This window comes from Xenopus laevis, chromosome 2L (assembly GCF_017654675.1).
Source record: "Xenopus laevis strain J_2021 chromosome 2L, Xenopus_laevis_v10.1, whole genome shotgun sequence".
In the NCBI taxonomy this organism is placed as follows: Eukaryota; Metazoa; Chordata; class Amphibia; order Anura; family Pipidae; genus Xenopus; species Xenopus laevis.
The window spans coordinates 89,075,657-89,091,774 of NC_054373.1; the positions used below are offsets into that span (position 1 = coordinate 89,075,657).

Here is a 16,118-nt window from a genome sequence, read left to right on the forward strand (position 1 = left end):
CCCCCCTCCCTTCCCCCCCCCCCCCCGCAGCCAAACAAAAGAACAATGGGAAGGTAACCAGATAACAGCTCCCTAACACAAGATAACAGCTGCCTGGTAGATCTAAGAACAGCACTCAATAGTAAAAACCCTTATCTCACTGAGACACATTCAGTTACATTGAGAAGGAAAAACAGCAGCCTGCCAAAAAGCATTTCTCTCCTAAAGTGCAGGCACAAGTCACTTGACCAGGGGCAGCTGGGAAATTGACAAAATGTCTAGCCCCATGTCAGATTTCAAAATTAAATGTAAAAAAATCTGTTTGCTCTTTTGAGAAATGGATTTCAGTGCAGAATTCTGCTGGAGTAGCACTATTAACTGATGCGTTTTGAAAAAAACATGTTTTCCGATGACAGGATCCCTTTAAAGTTCTTTGCTGAACACTTTTAAGCTCTACCCTGTATTTAGTCAACTCGTGTTAATCAACATGGAAACCCCCGCAAGAAAATCATTTTGTGCCCGGCATACACAGTAAAATGCCTGGCCCTCCCCTGCACACTCTGCACCTACCCTCTGTGAATAGTTTGCAGTGGGGACAGGCAGACGAATGACTATAGAGGAAACAGACCCTGTGGCCTGCCCCCCTCCCCCATGACTGCAGAGTCTGCTTCTTCTGTAGTTACACCAGTCACCAGTGCATAGAAGATGAATGAAAAGTAAGCGCTCACAGAAGCACCCTGAGTAAGTTTACATCAAGTCACTTTGGATTTGGATCCCTTTACTGTGTTGCAGTAACCTATAAAATATAAGTACAATTGATCAACAATATTTAGACCTCCTTTTAGTCTTGCTTTTTAGGTTGCCATAGACGTTACAATTATGATCTTTACTGGAAAAGATCTTTCCAAGAAAGATTGTTTGTTTCAATGCACACGTTTAGAGCTGAATCGTTAGTTATACAGATAGACACAATAGAATTCTACCTGTATCTAACGATTCCTTCGAAAGCGCCTGATCAAAATTTTTCAGCCAGCCTGATTGACGAGCTGACCGTTATCTATGTCTTCTGCCGATATTGGTTGGCTCGTCTCCCACCATATTGTATGAAAATTTGTTTTGTATGATATTATCAGTGCGTCTATGGCTACCTTCTCCTGCAGTCATGATTTTGCAAACAGTTCAGCAATAACTGTTGCTACTGTAAGACTATTGCATTAATGTTTGCTCTGGGTACAGAGCAGGGGTTAAGTTGAATGTGGGTTTATGAATGGGTGGAGAGCACACTTCAGAGACATTATTACTGGTGTGGGATCCCTTTTTATCCAGAAATTTCTGAATTACACGAAGGCCATTTTCCATCTGTAATAATATAATGCAATATTCTCTGTAATAATAAAACAGTACCTTGCACTTGCTAAGATATAATTCATCCTTATTGAAGGTAAAACAATCCCTTGCCCATTCCTTATCTAAAAAAAACCCTAGGTCCTGAAATTCTGGATAACAGGTCCCATATCTGCAGCATGACATTCACAGCGTTCCAGACACTAAAATACACGTTATTTGACATCAGGCTCCTTGTTTTGGGTCATATGACTGAAAGCATAAAACATTTCTTTTGCCCTTTGCATTAAAAAAACATTCTAATGTTTTATTAATGTATAAGATTAAAGAAGCCAGGCTTGCATGGTAAAATGTTATTATGGCTAGCCTGGAATAGAGGATTCTGACATTCTCTGGCATGTGGAATTGTTTCACCCACATACAAATGCACATATGTAAGGGATGTCTCCAATGAGATGCCTCTCTACATATATCATTTCCTCCTACCTTAATCTTGTCCAATGTCGCTATCACTATCTATCACGTTCCCTACTGGTTGTTAATAAGGTGCCTTCAACAATCTGGCATGGTAATGTCAACTAGTAATTCAGAAGCTTTAAAACTAAACATACCACCATAGTTTAAGCCTTTGTCTTTAAGAAGCTGATATTCAGCAGCAGATACAATGTGACTGACTAGAGAAATTCATATTCCATTATTCAATCCAAACCTGTTAGTTGACCCGGGGAAGCAAAGCAGGAGGTGCTGGGTGTTTAAGTACTGTAGTAAGAGAGGGGACTTATGGGCAGAGGATGGAGTGTCCATGTAAGAAATTGTTTTCAGTTCAACTGCTGATGGTTTAGTTAAGTAGCTGCTTTAGAAAAATAGCTCTTTTGGGACAGTGAATTAGTAATTTTATTAAACAAACTCATTGAGGCATGCTATTCATTTGTCTGTATTCTGTATTTGTTGTTTGTATCAGGTGGCTGAGAATAGAAGAAGGGCACCAGTGAGTGTCAGGGAGTACCAGTGCCAGCCGGACAGCTGGAGAAATGAGAGTAGTCCACTGTTTTGCATGGGGGAACAATAGTAATGAAGAAAATATAAACACCAATAACAATCTGACCGTTAAGCTTTTGCAGTAAAATTCTCAGCATTTCCTTGTAAGTCTCCTTGAAGCAGGAATGTAACTGTAAATGATACAGGTGACAGGCGGTAAAGGAGGTATAGGGCACCCAATGACACTGACTGACAAGCAGTTTGAGTATATTACAATAAAAATACCTTATTCACAAAGTTTAGGGGGCCCTAAAGTAATTGTGCTGAGGGACCAAGTAACTTCAAGTTAAACCACTGGCTTGAAGGGAGAAGCAACAGGGAAGAAGTATAATATACAGTACATTGTCCATAGTACAGTTGGATACTGGTTGTTAGCGAAATGTTATACTTACTTTCTTATTTAGCAGAAAAGATTACAGAACAGCAGTGGTCTGATTCTTATGGGTCACAGGACATTGATATACACTTAGTAGTGCATTGCGTATCCTGTGAGAAGGTTGTTTAACAAAATGAATCAACAAGGAGAGGTACTGTATCATGGCTACGTGTAAGTGCTAGATGCCTTGTGAAGGGGGATAGTGTATATTCCATGAAGACTTAAAAGCTTTTTTATTGCAATGCATAATGTACCTAGATGCAAATCAGCTTTCACAATGCAGTGACTCTTCCTTTATAATTAGCTCATAATCAAACTATATTGTTTGATGTGATGTTATAACACCAACAATTGTAAAGAAAAAGGAAAGGAGTTTTCTATATTAGAAGTATTTTCTTATGGTGTCAGCAATCGCGAACAAAGCTTCAGCATATTTAACTGGTAAATGCTGTCATGTTTTCAAATATTGGATTCCTATTAATGTGTTTTATTGCTAAAGTTTATTGTTTTGGTACATTTAAAGCGAAATTAACCTTCTATTAACTTTTAATATGATACAGACCTGCTGTAAGGTCATTTTCAGTTGGTCTTCATTATTTCTTTTGTATGGGTATTCCTATTCTGCCTGCTTCCAGTTAGCAACGAAAAATGTTGTCTGGTTGTGGCAGTCACTGACCCCCATCAATAAGAAAAAACAAAACAACTGCATAAATATATTTATTGTAATGTATTTATCTTTTATCTATTTCGCATGCCTTTGGCAGTAGTTACAATACCTCTGCCTTAATTTAGAGGCAAATGGCAACTTGAAAAAATGTAGAAGTAATATAATCTGAGAGATTCCATATATTTCTTAATACTTTTAGGAGGAGCCTTATGTGATGTTCAAGAGGTCAGACACTCCTTTATTTGGCAAAGACCGGTTTGAGGGCTTTTGCATTGATCTGCTGAAGAAGATAGCTGAAATACTTGGATTCGATTATGACATACGACTAGTAGACGATGGCAAATATGGATCCCAAGATGAGAAGGGCCAATGGAATGGCTTAGTCAAGGAACTCATTGACCATGTAAGTTATGATATATTCAGTTGAAAGATATTCAATTATTTGTAAATTTTTTCCCCATAAACACACAGTATGCCCTTTCTAGAAATTATCCAATAGGCTCTAAGCCTTATATAACAAAAAGTGGGGGATATCAATGGCAGGTACCATTAATAGAGATGTGGGTTATAACTACTGCCCAGGGAAATGTTTCACAACCAAAACATCAGGAACCTAGGAGTGTAAAACCTGAGATTTATAGCAACAAAACATATGTTTTGGCAAACCAAATATGAAGACACCTATTTTTACTTGCAGCAAAGCGTATACATTCATAAACACATCACAAATATGTAAGATTTGCAGTGCTGTAAATGTCATTTCTTTTATGCTTCCATCTGTGTGCATGTGTATTACAGCGCACAAAGCTATTTACATTTGTTACAGTAATGTAGCTTAAAGATTACTTCTAAATCCTTTCTCTGAAAACAAGATACCTTTTGTGTAAATAAAAAAGAGTTTTTCTTCTTAATTGCAACTGTCAAAACTGCTGCAAGCATTTCTGTAGCATTCAACCTATGGGACTCACCATTCTGTTACAACATGAAATATGCAGCTGTCGTTTCTGACATCAAGGAGTTAAGAGACTGCTCATTTGAATGCAGTTTGAAATTCTTCTCTGTCTTACATGAAACCCTTCTGAAATTAGCCCTGCTGTTTTACAGGGAATCACAGATTGCCAGTTAGAAAAAATAAGAGAAAAATAAACTCCTAGGAAAAATCGGATTTTTTTTTGAAGGGGGGCCTCAGAACATTACAGTCATTTTAATGGATGCAATGGTCTCTTCTTAAGCAAAAGCTATCATTAATAATGTTAGGAAAACAGGTCTCCATGGTGACAAGCTGTGCTGCTAATCAAGCTTTGATTGGTCAGCTTTCATGCTCCAATTTTCTGAGTTATTTAATGGGTTTTTAATTTTGTCAAAAGTATAAAATGTCACCATTAGAGTTTACACATCTGCAGAAGCCATTGTGTGTATCCAGGGTGTATTTAGTAACACTCTGGTTAGATTATGCATTAAAGGACTGGGGTGGAGGGTGCAGCAATTGTAGGTAGAAGCAGTAGGGTTCCATTTGCATGAGAATATTGTGATTCAATATTTTATTAAATTATTAATTAATTTAATATTTTATTAAATTATTAATTTTCTGTATACTTATATGTTTTATTTGCCTTGAAAGGTTCCCTTTAGAGATATTAAATCCTCTAAAAAATGAATGCTTGCCAGCTAATTGGTTAACAGTGGATGCATATGGTCTTTCCTATTTGTATGCAGTTACATAAGATTTGACAATTCCAAATGGCTTATGATATTAGTCAGTGACTGCTATGATTTACTCTGGGGTTATCACCAACAAAGAATTACAAATGGTGTATCACTTCTGTATTGCCAAACCGAAAAAGAAGGGCTTTAGAAGTTACAAGAACATTTCTTAAAAATATTTGTTGCATGATAAAAAAAAAAATGTTTATCAGGAGACAAGCTGCTTCTCTGAAGAGAGAGAGGTGATGATTAGAAAAGCCAGTGGATGCATTATAGTAGTCGTCTGAAAGGTAGATAATTAAACCAGTCCCAACCCATGAACAAAGGGTAATCTATCTTGCAAGAACCAAATATAGCGTACCTTCAATTTCCCTGTTTGTCCTGTTTAGCTTGAGCAATAACAAAACTATAGATGTTTCATGATTAAAACAATAGGCAACAAGTATGCTCAGCCGAAGCACTATTGAACCCATGCTATTGAGTATACTGCCCTTTTTAAAAAATATACATTCACTAGCTAAAGTTTTAACAAAGCTGTCACAACCCCAGCTTCTGATTACATGATAAAAATTGGTAATACATGATAATATTATGTATTATCTACCATAATGACACAAAATCTAGTAGACTCTGTGATTTCACAAAAAGAGGAAGTAAATACAATGCAAGAGGATACCAAAATGTATAGTTAGCAGTATGCATTCAGAAATTTGGGATTTTTCTGGCATCTGCCGGATGGTAGAGCACAATTGAAATGTGCTTCCACTTCTCTGGAGTATAAGGGGTAGTAATTTTATCACTGTTTATTTAGTATGTAAGAAGAATAGAATGACACCAGGAAGCCTGAGGCTTGCCGCCTTGGTAAAGTACCCAAAGTCATTAACTAATGATAGGTTAGCGAGTGGTATCTTAGACCCATGGGGATCACTATAAATAGCGAGACATAGTGTTTGAACAGCTAGTTGACCAGCTGAGGCTCCATAGAGAAATGAGGAATGAGTCAGTGACTCAGCAATACCTTGCAAGACCCAGTGAAAAGGGAAACCAGAATTAGACAGGCCTTTTGGCCCTGATGCAAGAATGTGCCTGGAACTTGTACAGTACAGAGGATATGGCCTGGGGAGGAGGGACATGATAGTAGGCAACAGGCATCTGGCAGGCCTACCAGTCTGTGAACCTGGGTTCTGTTGTATTAATATTTGCTGGGGGATTTGTGTATCAGTAATTATTGGGGATGCTGGTGACTTTCAATAGAGTTTTTCTATGTTCATCTACAAGGCCATGTGGCCCTCCACTTTATTCTCCTCTAAGTGCAATAAAAGGGTTAATTTGGCAAGTTATTAATTGAAGGTATTGAGCACCAAATTACAAAAGTCCAGTGGAGATGACCTTTACACCACACCAGCCTCTGCTTGCCACTGTACATGGTAATGTCAGTCTTGTGTGCTACTGTTCACCCATAAAAAAAACTTGTGCTCTTTGCACTGATATTGCTTTCAATGAAGGTTTAGAACTTAGCACTGAGCATTTAAGGAATAGTCATTTTAGAATGAGTGATTGTTTTGGTCATATATTGGTCATATATTGTACATTTACATGAAAAAGCTTATGTATTGGGCTTATTTTTCATAAATTCTTCTTTGTTGGAATAAAGATGCAGGGGCAAATTTACTTATGGTCGAATATCGAGGGTTAATTAACCCTCGATATTCGACTGCCGAATTGAAATCCTTCAACTTCGCATATCAAAGTCGAAGGATTTCCCACAATTTTTCGAACGAAAAATCGTCCGATCGAACGATTAAATCCTTCTAATCGTTCAATTCGAAGGATTTTTATTCATCGATCGAATGATTTTTCTTCGACCTAAAAAAGATAGCAAAGCCTATGGGGACCTTCCCCATAGGCTAACATTGACTTCGGTAGGTTTTAGGTGGCGAACTTGGGGGTCGAAGTTTTAATTTAAAGAGACAGTAGTTCGACTATCGAATGGTCGAATTGTCGAACGATTTTTAGTTCGAATCGTACGAGTCGAAGGCCGAAGTAGCCCATTCGATTGTCGAAGTAGCCAAAAAAACATTTTCGAAATTGAAAGTAATTTTTATTCTATTCCTTCACTCGAACTAAGTAAATGGGCCACACAGTGTCACTTTCTAAAAAACTATAACTCACTGGCTCAGTTGCATTAAATCACAATAGTCAAATATGTTTTATCACGTTTTAAAAATCATCAACTATAGGGACCATTTAGGATATAACTCTGGTTCTTAGATAAACTGTATATTCCTTTTCTGTTACTAGTTACATTGAGTGGTTTTTGCTGTTTTACAGCCGTTCCTGCTTGAATATTGCTATTTTTAGATTCAAGGGACTGTTTTCTGACATGTTTGTCAGTAAGTTACTTTTAATCCCTTGCCATCTCTAGCCAGACAACTGGCATCTTAAAAGCAATCACAGATACTTTGAGAAACTTTACAAGCCAACTGCACAGCATTCTGTAATAATTCTGCATGGAAAAAGATATTATTAATACATAACCTTCAGTGGGTTTTATAGCTTTTCTGCTCTACTGCACTGCTGAACTTTTATACCAAGTACAACTTTGTGTCCAGAACTTAAAAAAATACCACAGTTTCATTACAAATTTTATCTGGATTTACTTTGCATAGCTTATGAATGTAACGTGTATAACATGTTGAGTTATTTTCTGATGGATGTAATGGAACATACTTGGACAAAGATAGGCAACATTTGGAATGCCAGAAGTAGAAAAAAAAAACATAATTCCTATAATTCTTTCATCAGTATGACTGCTGCTATTATTGGTTTGCTCCCTAGTCATTCGGACCTGAGTATCCTTTATTGTTTCATGTGTTGGATGTGGCACACTTTGGTTCTCATTAGCTCGCTTCCTTGACTGTTGTTTACTACATTTGTTTTGCTTCCTTAGAGAGGCAGAGAGAGGAGGAAAAAGCTAATTAGGCAGCCAGTACATTTCATTTACCAATCTGTCCTGGCATGGGTTCTACAGCCGCTGGCCCCCATTTATATAACCTTTATTTATCTTGCACAATCCTTTATTAATCAGACAGAAGACAAAAGCTCCCTAGTCCTGGCTGAGCAGCACAGTGTTCCACTGAAAGGCCTTCTTTGTATGAAGATGGATGACTACACAACGTGGTTGTTAACATACATTACAGATTGTACTGCGGGAGCGGTGATCAACTGAGACTTTTGAATTACCAGACTCTCCGTTGAAAGACAGCAGCCGCAGATTGGGGCTGACAGCAAAAATGTGGGAGGAGGACGAGGCAGTGGGAGAGAAGCAGAAGCGAAAATTGAAAGTTTTATAGGTTTAATAAGAGATCAAGGGACACTGATTGAGCTGCAGTATATTTAACGGCTCAGCATCAGTCAATGCTGTAATGCTGCACAGGATTGATAAAACATTGCACTCTTCATGTCAAGTACTATGCTTGTGTATTCTATAGGCAGATAGGTGAATATTAGCATTTCTAATCCTAACATATTATATTTCATTTTCTTTCATGGAAGTTTTTCTAGGTGTTGCTCTTGTGTTCTGGATTAGATAGCAAGAACAAGGACCTCTGTCATTGACTTCTACAGGATCTCGACAGGTTGATACTGACCATTTTGTCACTCAAGTAATTAATAATTCTGTGTGCATGTGACAAAATGGCCATTATCGCCAGTGTACTATTCCATTTTCTAGGCATGTATGCCAGGTTGGTATTACCAGGTTGGGTTACTTTCCTTCTATTGTGTTCAGTCACAGATATTCTGACCAGCTTGAAAAGTTCAAGTACAGGTATGGGATTCGTTTTTCGGTAACCTGTTATCCAGAAAGCTCTGAGTTAAGGGAAGACCATCTGCCATAGACTCCAATTTATATAAATAATCCACATTTTTGAAAATGATTTCCTTTTTTTCTCTGTAATAATAATTTTGTACCTTGTACTTGATCCAAGCTATATAATAAATCTATAATAACTATAATATCTATATAATGAATCCTTACTGGAAGCAAAACCAGCCTATTGGGTTTATTTACTGTAATGTTTAAATGATTTTCTAGTAGACAAAGTATGAAGATCCAAGTTATGGAAAGATTTGTTATCTGGAAAACCCCTGGTCCTGAGCATTCTGGATAACAGGTCCAATACCTCTACTAATATACATGTAGGACAATAATTTCTCTTCTGTCAATGGGCAGAAAAGAAATCAAAGAGCAGTTCTGATTCACAATGTAATATACTTCATTATTCTTTTATTAATTCATTATTTTAATTATTATTTGGTATTTGCATGAAAAAAATATAAAAGAAAGACTGAGAGAAACAAATTCCAAATGTGGAATGTGGAAAAGGAGCTTCATTCTCTTCCTTTTGTTTCCAGTCTTATTATATTAAATGGAAATAGAAGTACGCTAAGGTTACGGTCTATATCTATATAGATATATCTTAGCCTTTTAACAATGAGTGGAGAAAATGCTGTGACTATATAGTGGCCACAGATAGTAAAGTAACAAAGACAAGTCCAGATACCTAGACTGTATCACTTTATTGGCACAAGGAAAAAAAAGGTCAGGATAATCACAACATTTTAGCTTTCATTTTGTCAGTGCAGAAAGCAGATTTCAAAGAGTTGTGAGGTATATTCCATTAGTTAGATAATCACAATTTCAGGGAAAGAAAAAGCCTAAACCTGGGTTGAATTGTAAATAATAAAAACCTCCCTTTTAGTGTTTTTTTCCATAAAAAAGTACACACTGTAACAAATGTGTATAAAAACATATACAGAGCAATTTATTGTCTTGGTCTCTACCACTGCCATTGTTATAATCACTGGCACTTCTTACTACATTAGTAACACGATATCAAAGTGTTACAATATCCCCTACTTTTAACCATGATTCTCAGCACTGTTGAGAATGTTTTACTGGAACACCCAAAGTTTTTAAACCAATAATTACATACAATAAAAGTAGTTCTCTTAATAATGTGACAATTTAGTACAATGAGAAGCATTAGTGACCCTGCTGTGGAGTTAGTATTTTACATTTATCTAATTTTTGGTTTCCCTAGTGTTATTTGTGGTGTTTATACAAATGGCCTGCGGGTGTCACTGTGCACAGGACTTGTACCGTGCATACACAGGACTTTCTGTACAGCTTGAGAGTTAGAGTTTAAGCTTGCTTACTGTTGTGTAATGGCTGTTTGACTCTGTTAATAAAGCACTGTTATACTCTCCTCATCCTCGGCTACCCAAAACATAACACTTTCAAATACATTTTTTGATGGTAGAAACCTACAGACAAACAGACAAAGTTATATCATTGAAATATTTGTATGACTCTTCTGCTCTGAATTACTTGAAGACTTTCTCCCATAGGGGTATATTTATCAAAAAGTCAAGTTAGAATTGGCCATAGTCCTCTAGAGTGAAATTCTGCTACTCTCCATTAATTTCCATGGGATTTTTAAAAGCATATTTATCAATGGGTGAAAGTGAAAGTTCATCCTTTGATAGATACGCCTTTCAAAATCCCATAGAAATGGCGATCTTTAACTTCACTCTTTGATAAATATACCCCATAGAGTCCATTATGAACAAATACTTTTTAAAAATGATTTCCTTTTTCTCTGTAATTATAATGTTTAAATTTTTTAGTAGACTTAAGGTATGGAGATCCAAATTACAGGAAGATCTCTCATCCGGAAAAGTACACATCTATACCATTCTGGATAACAGGTCCCATACAGTACCTGTATTCCTATCATTCCTTGGGTTAAAAACTTTGAAAGGAGTCACAGAAATGATTTTTTCCTTGGAGGGTCCATCAATAAGAATCTTGTGTACAACCTAATCGATGATGCACTGCTTGGGTTATTATAATTATTTCTTTTGGCTATAACACTTAAAAGCACTGATTTTGTATGTGATGTACCTTGATGCTTGACTACAGTGAAATATCAGCAAACTATAATTGCACAGTAATCTAACTATATAACTCATAAAAACCAATTATAATTATAAATCATAAATGAAAGTATTCTTTGTGAAGGTGGTTAAAGCAAACTAGAGAACTTTAGGAAGGTTTTATGTTCTTTTTTTGAGTAGCAGGATAAGGAACTCGGAATCTTCATGGGGATAAACTAAAGCAATGACATAATGTTGTTTGCCTAGAATAAGATTAACATACTTCTGCTTTTAGTGCTTCTTTAAAATACATGCTGCTGTACAGCTCTATAAAACTCTGCCTTGATTCATGCTGAAACTTTTTATGGTTTTTGGGTGACTTGAGTGTTTTGAGAAGCCACTGCAAAATTAGAAATCTGCCTAGAGCTCTATCCATAAAATCCTATAATAAAGCAGTAACTCCCCCACCACTCTGCTTGGTTGCCTTCCAGCAGTATAAGTAGGTTCTGGAAATCAGAGAGAGAGTTTCAAAAGCTGATCTAGCAGCCTGACAAGCACAGTTAAGGACAGACCTGTGTTTTCCAATGAAAGGTGCCTATTATACGTTCCCCCGTAACAATAGTGATGGATCACTGAAAGTGCGGGAATTGACTATAGCCTGCCAAAACTGTTCTTAATGTCAGCAGCGAGTCACTGACAAAACATGCTTGGTGGGTGTCTGACTGATCAAAATCTATTTCGCAAACAACACAGTGATTTTATCCTCTGAGAATCTACTTCAAGTTTGTCACATTCTTCAAAAGATGTCTCTTATGGGCGATGAAAAATACTGCTGCAGGTGTTGTTTTTATATGTGAGCGTCTATAATTCGCCAACGCTCGCAACACTACACAGGATTACAATAGAAGCACATTCTAATTGCTGAACAGAGACGGGGAAATAAGAAAATAAATAAGAGCCTGTGTTAAAGTGAAACAACGTGCCAATAGTAATTCACAGTGGGATGTCATGCTGTTATACTGTTAATGAGTCTGTCGTGCCATGTTACGATCATGCCAAAGCATTCAGGTTATCAGACTGAATTTTAGTTCCAGACATTGGTTTGGCATCAAATGATGCACAGGGAATAAACAGGTTTTATTTTACTTCTTTCTTGGTTTGCATTTCGTTATTTATGTTCAAGAGAGTTTGGACAAGCACAGTAGGTCACTGAGAAAAGGAGGCCACTGGAGTTGTAAAAATTTGATGTATTTTTTTTAAATTCCTGGCAAAGCCATGTTTCTGAATAGCTCATTCATTCAACCACTCATTTACAATCAATGGGCACATATGCACCTGGGCAGTAACCCATGGCAACCACTCAGGGATTCGCTTTTATGAAGCCAGCTGCAGGTAGAACAATGAAAGCAGAAATTTTATTGGTTGCCATGGGTTACTGTCCAGTTGCAATTCCAGTAGCCCCACTGTCCTCAGATATTCCTTCCTTCATTGCATGAGAGTTGTGATAGTTGTATATTCCTCTAAGGATCTGCATAGATGACTAGGGATGTAGCGAACTGTTCTGCTGCAAACTAGTTCGCGCGAACTTCGACCGTTCGCGTCCGCCGAATGTTCGCGAACGTTTGGGAACGTTCGCATTTTGAGTTCGCGTTCGATTCGAATACAAGTCGTTCGACCATTCGACCATTCGAATTCCTTCGACCGCTAAAAATCGAACGATTTCCATTCGTTCGAACGATTGTAAGCATTCGATCGAATGAAAAGCATTCGATCGAATGGCTTCGATCGTTCGATTCGAATGAAAATCCTTCGATCGAATGATTAAAATCCTTCGATCGTTCGAATCGAACGATTTTAGCGGGTGTTCGAAGTTCGCGAACTGTCCGCGAACGTTCGCATTTTTTGCCGGTGTTCGCGAACGGCGTTCGCGAACACCAAATCGGCAGTTCGCTACATCCCTATAGATGACTACAGTATAAAATCCATTTCAGTGCACTGTATCATGCATATGAATATCAATCACAGTGCATGCATCCTATTCCCAATCCCTTTAGAGTGGGACAATGCATTTAATGGTGAGCACAGCAACCACTGTCACATGATAAGAAAAAGCATAATCCTGCATGGGTGCCTTTGATAAAGGTATCCTTTATTCCATATACCATCATTTCTTAGATTTCAGGGGTGTGCTCATTTTGAAGTTCCATAAATTACTAATGAAGCATATGTTTAGCTAATGAGATTCTTTAACATGCAGGGAAAGTGATTTCTTTGATATTGCTTTACATGATCATTTGTTGGGACTTTTACATATTCAATAAGGATTTCTGCATGTATTGGAGGCATCTAGCTATTCTGCATTTATGCTGATATAGACTCATGTTGAAATATTTGACTAGGAGACATCTAGTTATTCTGCATTGATGCTGATATAGATTTATGTTGAAATGTTTGACTAGGTAATGGCTAGTGATGGGCGAATAAATTTGCCAGGCATAAATTTGAGGTGAATTACGCGCTTTGCCACCCACGAATACATTTGCGAAACTGCAGCGACTGTCGGCAAAAAATCCGAAGCATCAAAAAAATGTGGGCGCGAGTCAAAATAGTTGTGCGCATTGACTTCAATGCAATTGGACAAAATAAAATTGTCACGGGCGAAGTGAGAAGGGACAAATTCGCCCATCACTAGTAATGGCTGATGTCTGTTGGTGGCACCAGTATTGTGTGATTTTATTCAAAGACACACTAAGCCCTGCTCTATTTTACTACTCAACAAGACTTGTTGCTGAACTAACAAATTCCAACATACAATAATTTATTATCAAGGTCAAGGCATGCCAGGAGGTGTTGTCCAGCAACATCATTCTTAAAGCAATTTTGCTCAATAAAACTTTTCTCCAGCTCCCCAGGGCTCACAGCAGCTGCATTAAAATAGAAAATAATCCTCCAATGAGAATCCTAGCTGTGTAAGTCTAGCTTCGTGTTCTTTGTTCTTGCAACTGAAGCTGGAAGCTCGTTATAAAGTAACATAATGATGTCGAAATAAAATAATCATAGTATGTAAGATAACAACAAGGTGGCTGACAAAGTGCAGGTAATCAGCATTCTCACTTGCATCTATAATTTCATTTTTGGTCAGAAGAATTCTCATTGGTGAATTGCATTGTGTAAATTGTCAATTTCTATAGAGAACAAGTACTGTAGGTGCAGTGGAACAGGTTAACAGTAGTGTTTAGTATATTAGCACATTGGTAGTTGTACAGAATCTGGTGAATGGTCATATTCCCACCTTGATAAAAAGAATTAAATCATTTGTACTAGTTACTTTCTAACCCTGTGGAGGTTGAAACCCAGTTTATAAAAATATTATTAATTTTATAGGTAGCAATCAATTCCTTGTTTGGGGTTAACCCAAAAGATGCTGATACATACTGTATGAAAATTCACATAAGCTTTTGCTTTGCTACTTATTGCTGAAACAAACGTAATGGAAGAGACAATAACATAGTAGTTCTACCTGAAGAATGCTTTAATAGGGTCAAGGTTATTAGACAAGAAGAGAGAGAGGGGGGGGGCAAAAATGTGTAGTGGTACAAGAACATGAAAAAGAAAGATAAAGGGGTTCATTGTTTTCTATACAAATTCACATTCAAGAATCTATCTTCATTTCCATTATACTAAATAAAGTGTTATTCTTTCATTTACCTTATGACCTCAAGATTTTTTAAAATCATTAGATGAAATATTTGAATAAAAAAATAAACAATAGCATTATTCCTCCAGATATTACATTTTATAAGTGGGAATTAAGTTACAGTAGAGGCTTGTATGCTTTTTGTTTGTGAACTTATCACATTTTGTATGGGGGGGATGCCTTAGCTATTCTAAAATGACAAAATATAGGATTTTTTAAGCTTTCCATACAAAAGACACAGAAAACAATACAGAACTGGCTACATCCCAAACAAGAAATTTCTTTATCTCCACAATTTGGAATTTCAAGGAGACAGAAGCCGTGTTGAATGGTTTTATTAAAATTTTTCGGCCTTGGAAAACAAGATATAGCTGCTGGTGAATCATTTGTTAACATTACTAATATAGTTTTTGAAAACAAGACATTACATCATATGAAATATGACATAAGGCACAGTGAATCTACATCCCTTTAATTAAAATTGACTTGAAATGTTCCAAGTTCCATATATTTTACATTGCATGGGACATAACGTGTTAAACCCTCATGAGTAAGTACCGGCCAGGAGTGAGAAATTGTTTTGCATGTTCTACCCTGAGTATTTGCTATTGCTTGCTTTTTTTTCTAAGGTAAAAGAAAATTGACAAATTACAGAAAATGTCAAACTGTGAGAAAAAAGCTTTTTGAGTTGAGGTCAAGTTAATAGAGAGTTCTCAAACTTTGTTTAGTTTGAAATAAAGAATTTCAAATTAGTCCTCGCTCTTACTGCTATAAATAAATATATAGATTTTCACAGACTGGAGAGAATGTCATGATGGTCAGGCAATATCTGTTTCACAGGCTGTGGGCATCATTTAATAATGCTTGTGTCTGGGGAAGGCAGCTCTCTTCTTACCACTTGCCATAGGGCAGATGGTATATACAGGGTTTCTTTGCAGCATTGCTCCCTAGGGGAGCCTAGGGGATAAATTCGCAAAACTCCAGTCAAAATTTGGTGGCTACAAAAAATTGTGGGTGCGCGTCCGAAAAGTCGCTCTCCCCAAAATCCAAGCTTGGCTGTTTTCACGTTTCACATTTTTCAGTGAATCGAAACGGGAGAAATTCGCCCATCACTAGGATTGATAGGTGGCAGAAGGAAGAGTACCCCATCATAAAACCGGGGTGTAGGCAGTGCTAAAAACATGGGGAAAGCACAGGTCCTTGTGCTCTGGAACTAGGCCCACAGGCACTGACCTTATGACTGGGTGTAAAGTTACAAAAACATGGTGGCTTGCATCTTCTTTTGCACTTTTCCCCAAAAATCATAAATCACTTCTTGTAAATTTTGATAGGAAGATGCACCTGCTATTCAGGCCTGAACACAGATCATAGTC

The 16,118-nt window shown here is 37.2% G+C and overlaps 1 protein-coding gene across 1 annotated transcript in view; it reads left to right on the plus strand.

Annotated features, from left to right (window-relative positions):
* The window catches only part of LOC108707504 (glutamate receptor ionotropic, kainate 3), a gene marked incomplete at its 3' end in the record, with an annotated part of 197,164 nt that overhangs the window by 113,251 nt on the left and 67,795 nt on the right, over positions 1-16,118 (plus strand). The window contains exon 10 of the mRNA XM_041582147.1: positions 3,604-3,807. Coding sequence (XP_041438081.1) covers positions 3,604-3,807 — 204 coding nt within the window. The remainder of the gene's footprint in view (positions 1-3,603; positions 3,808-16,118) is intronic.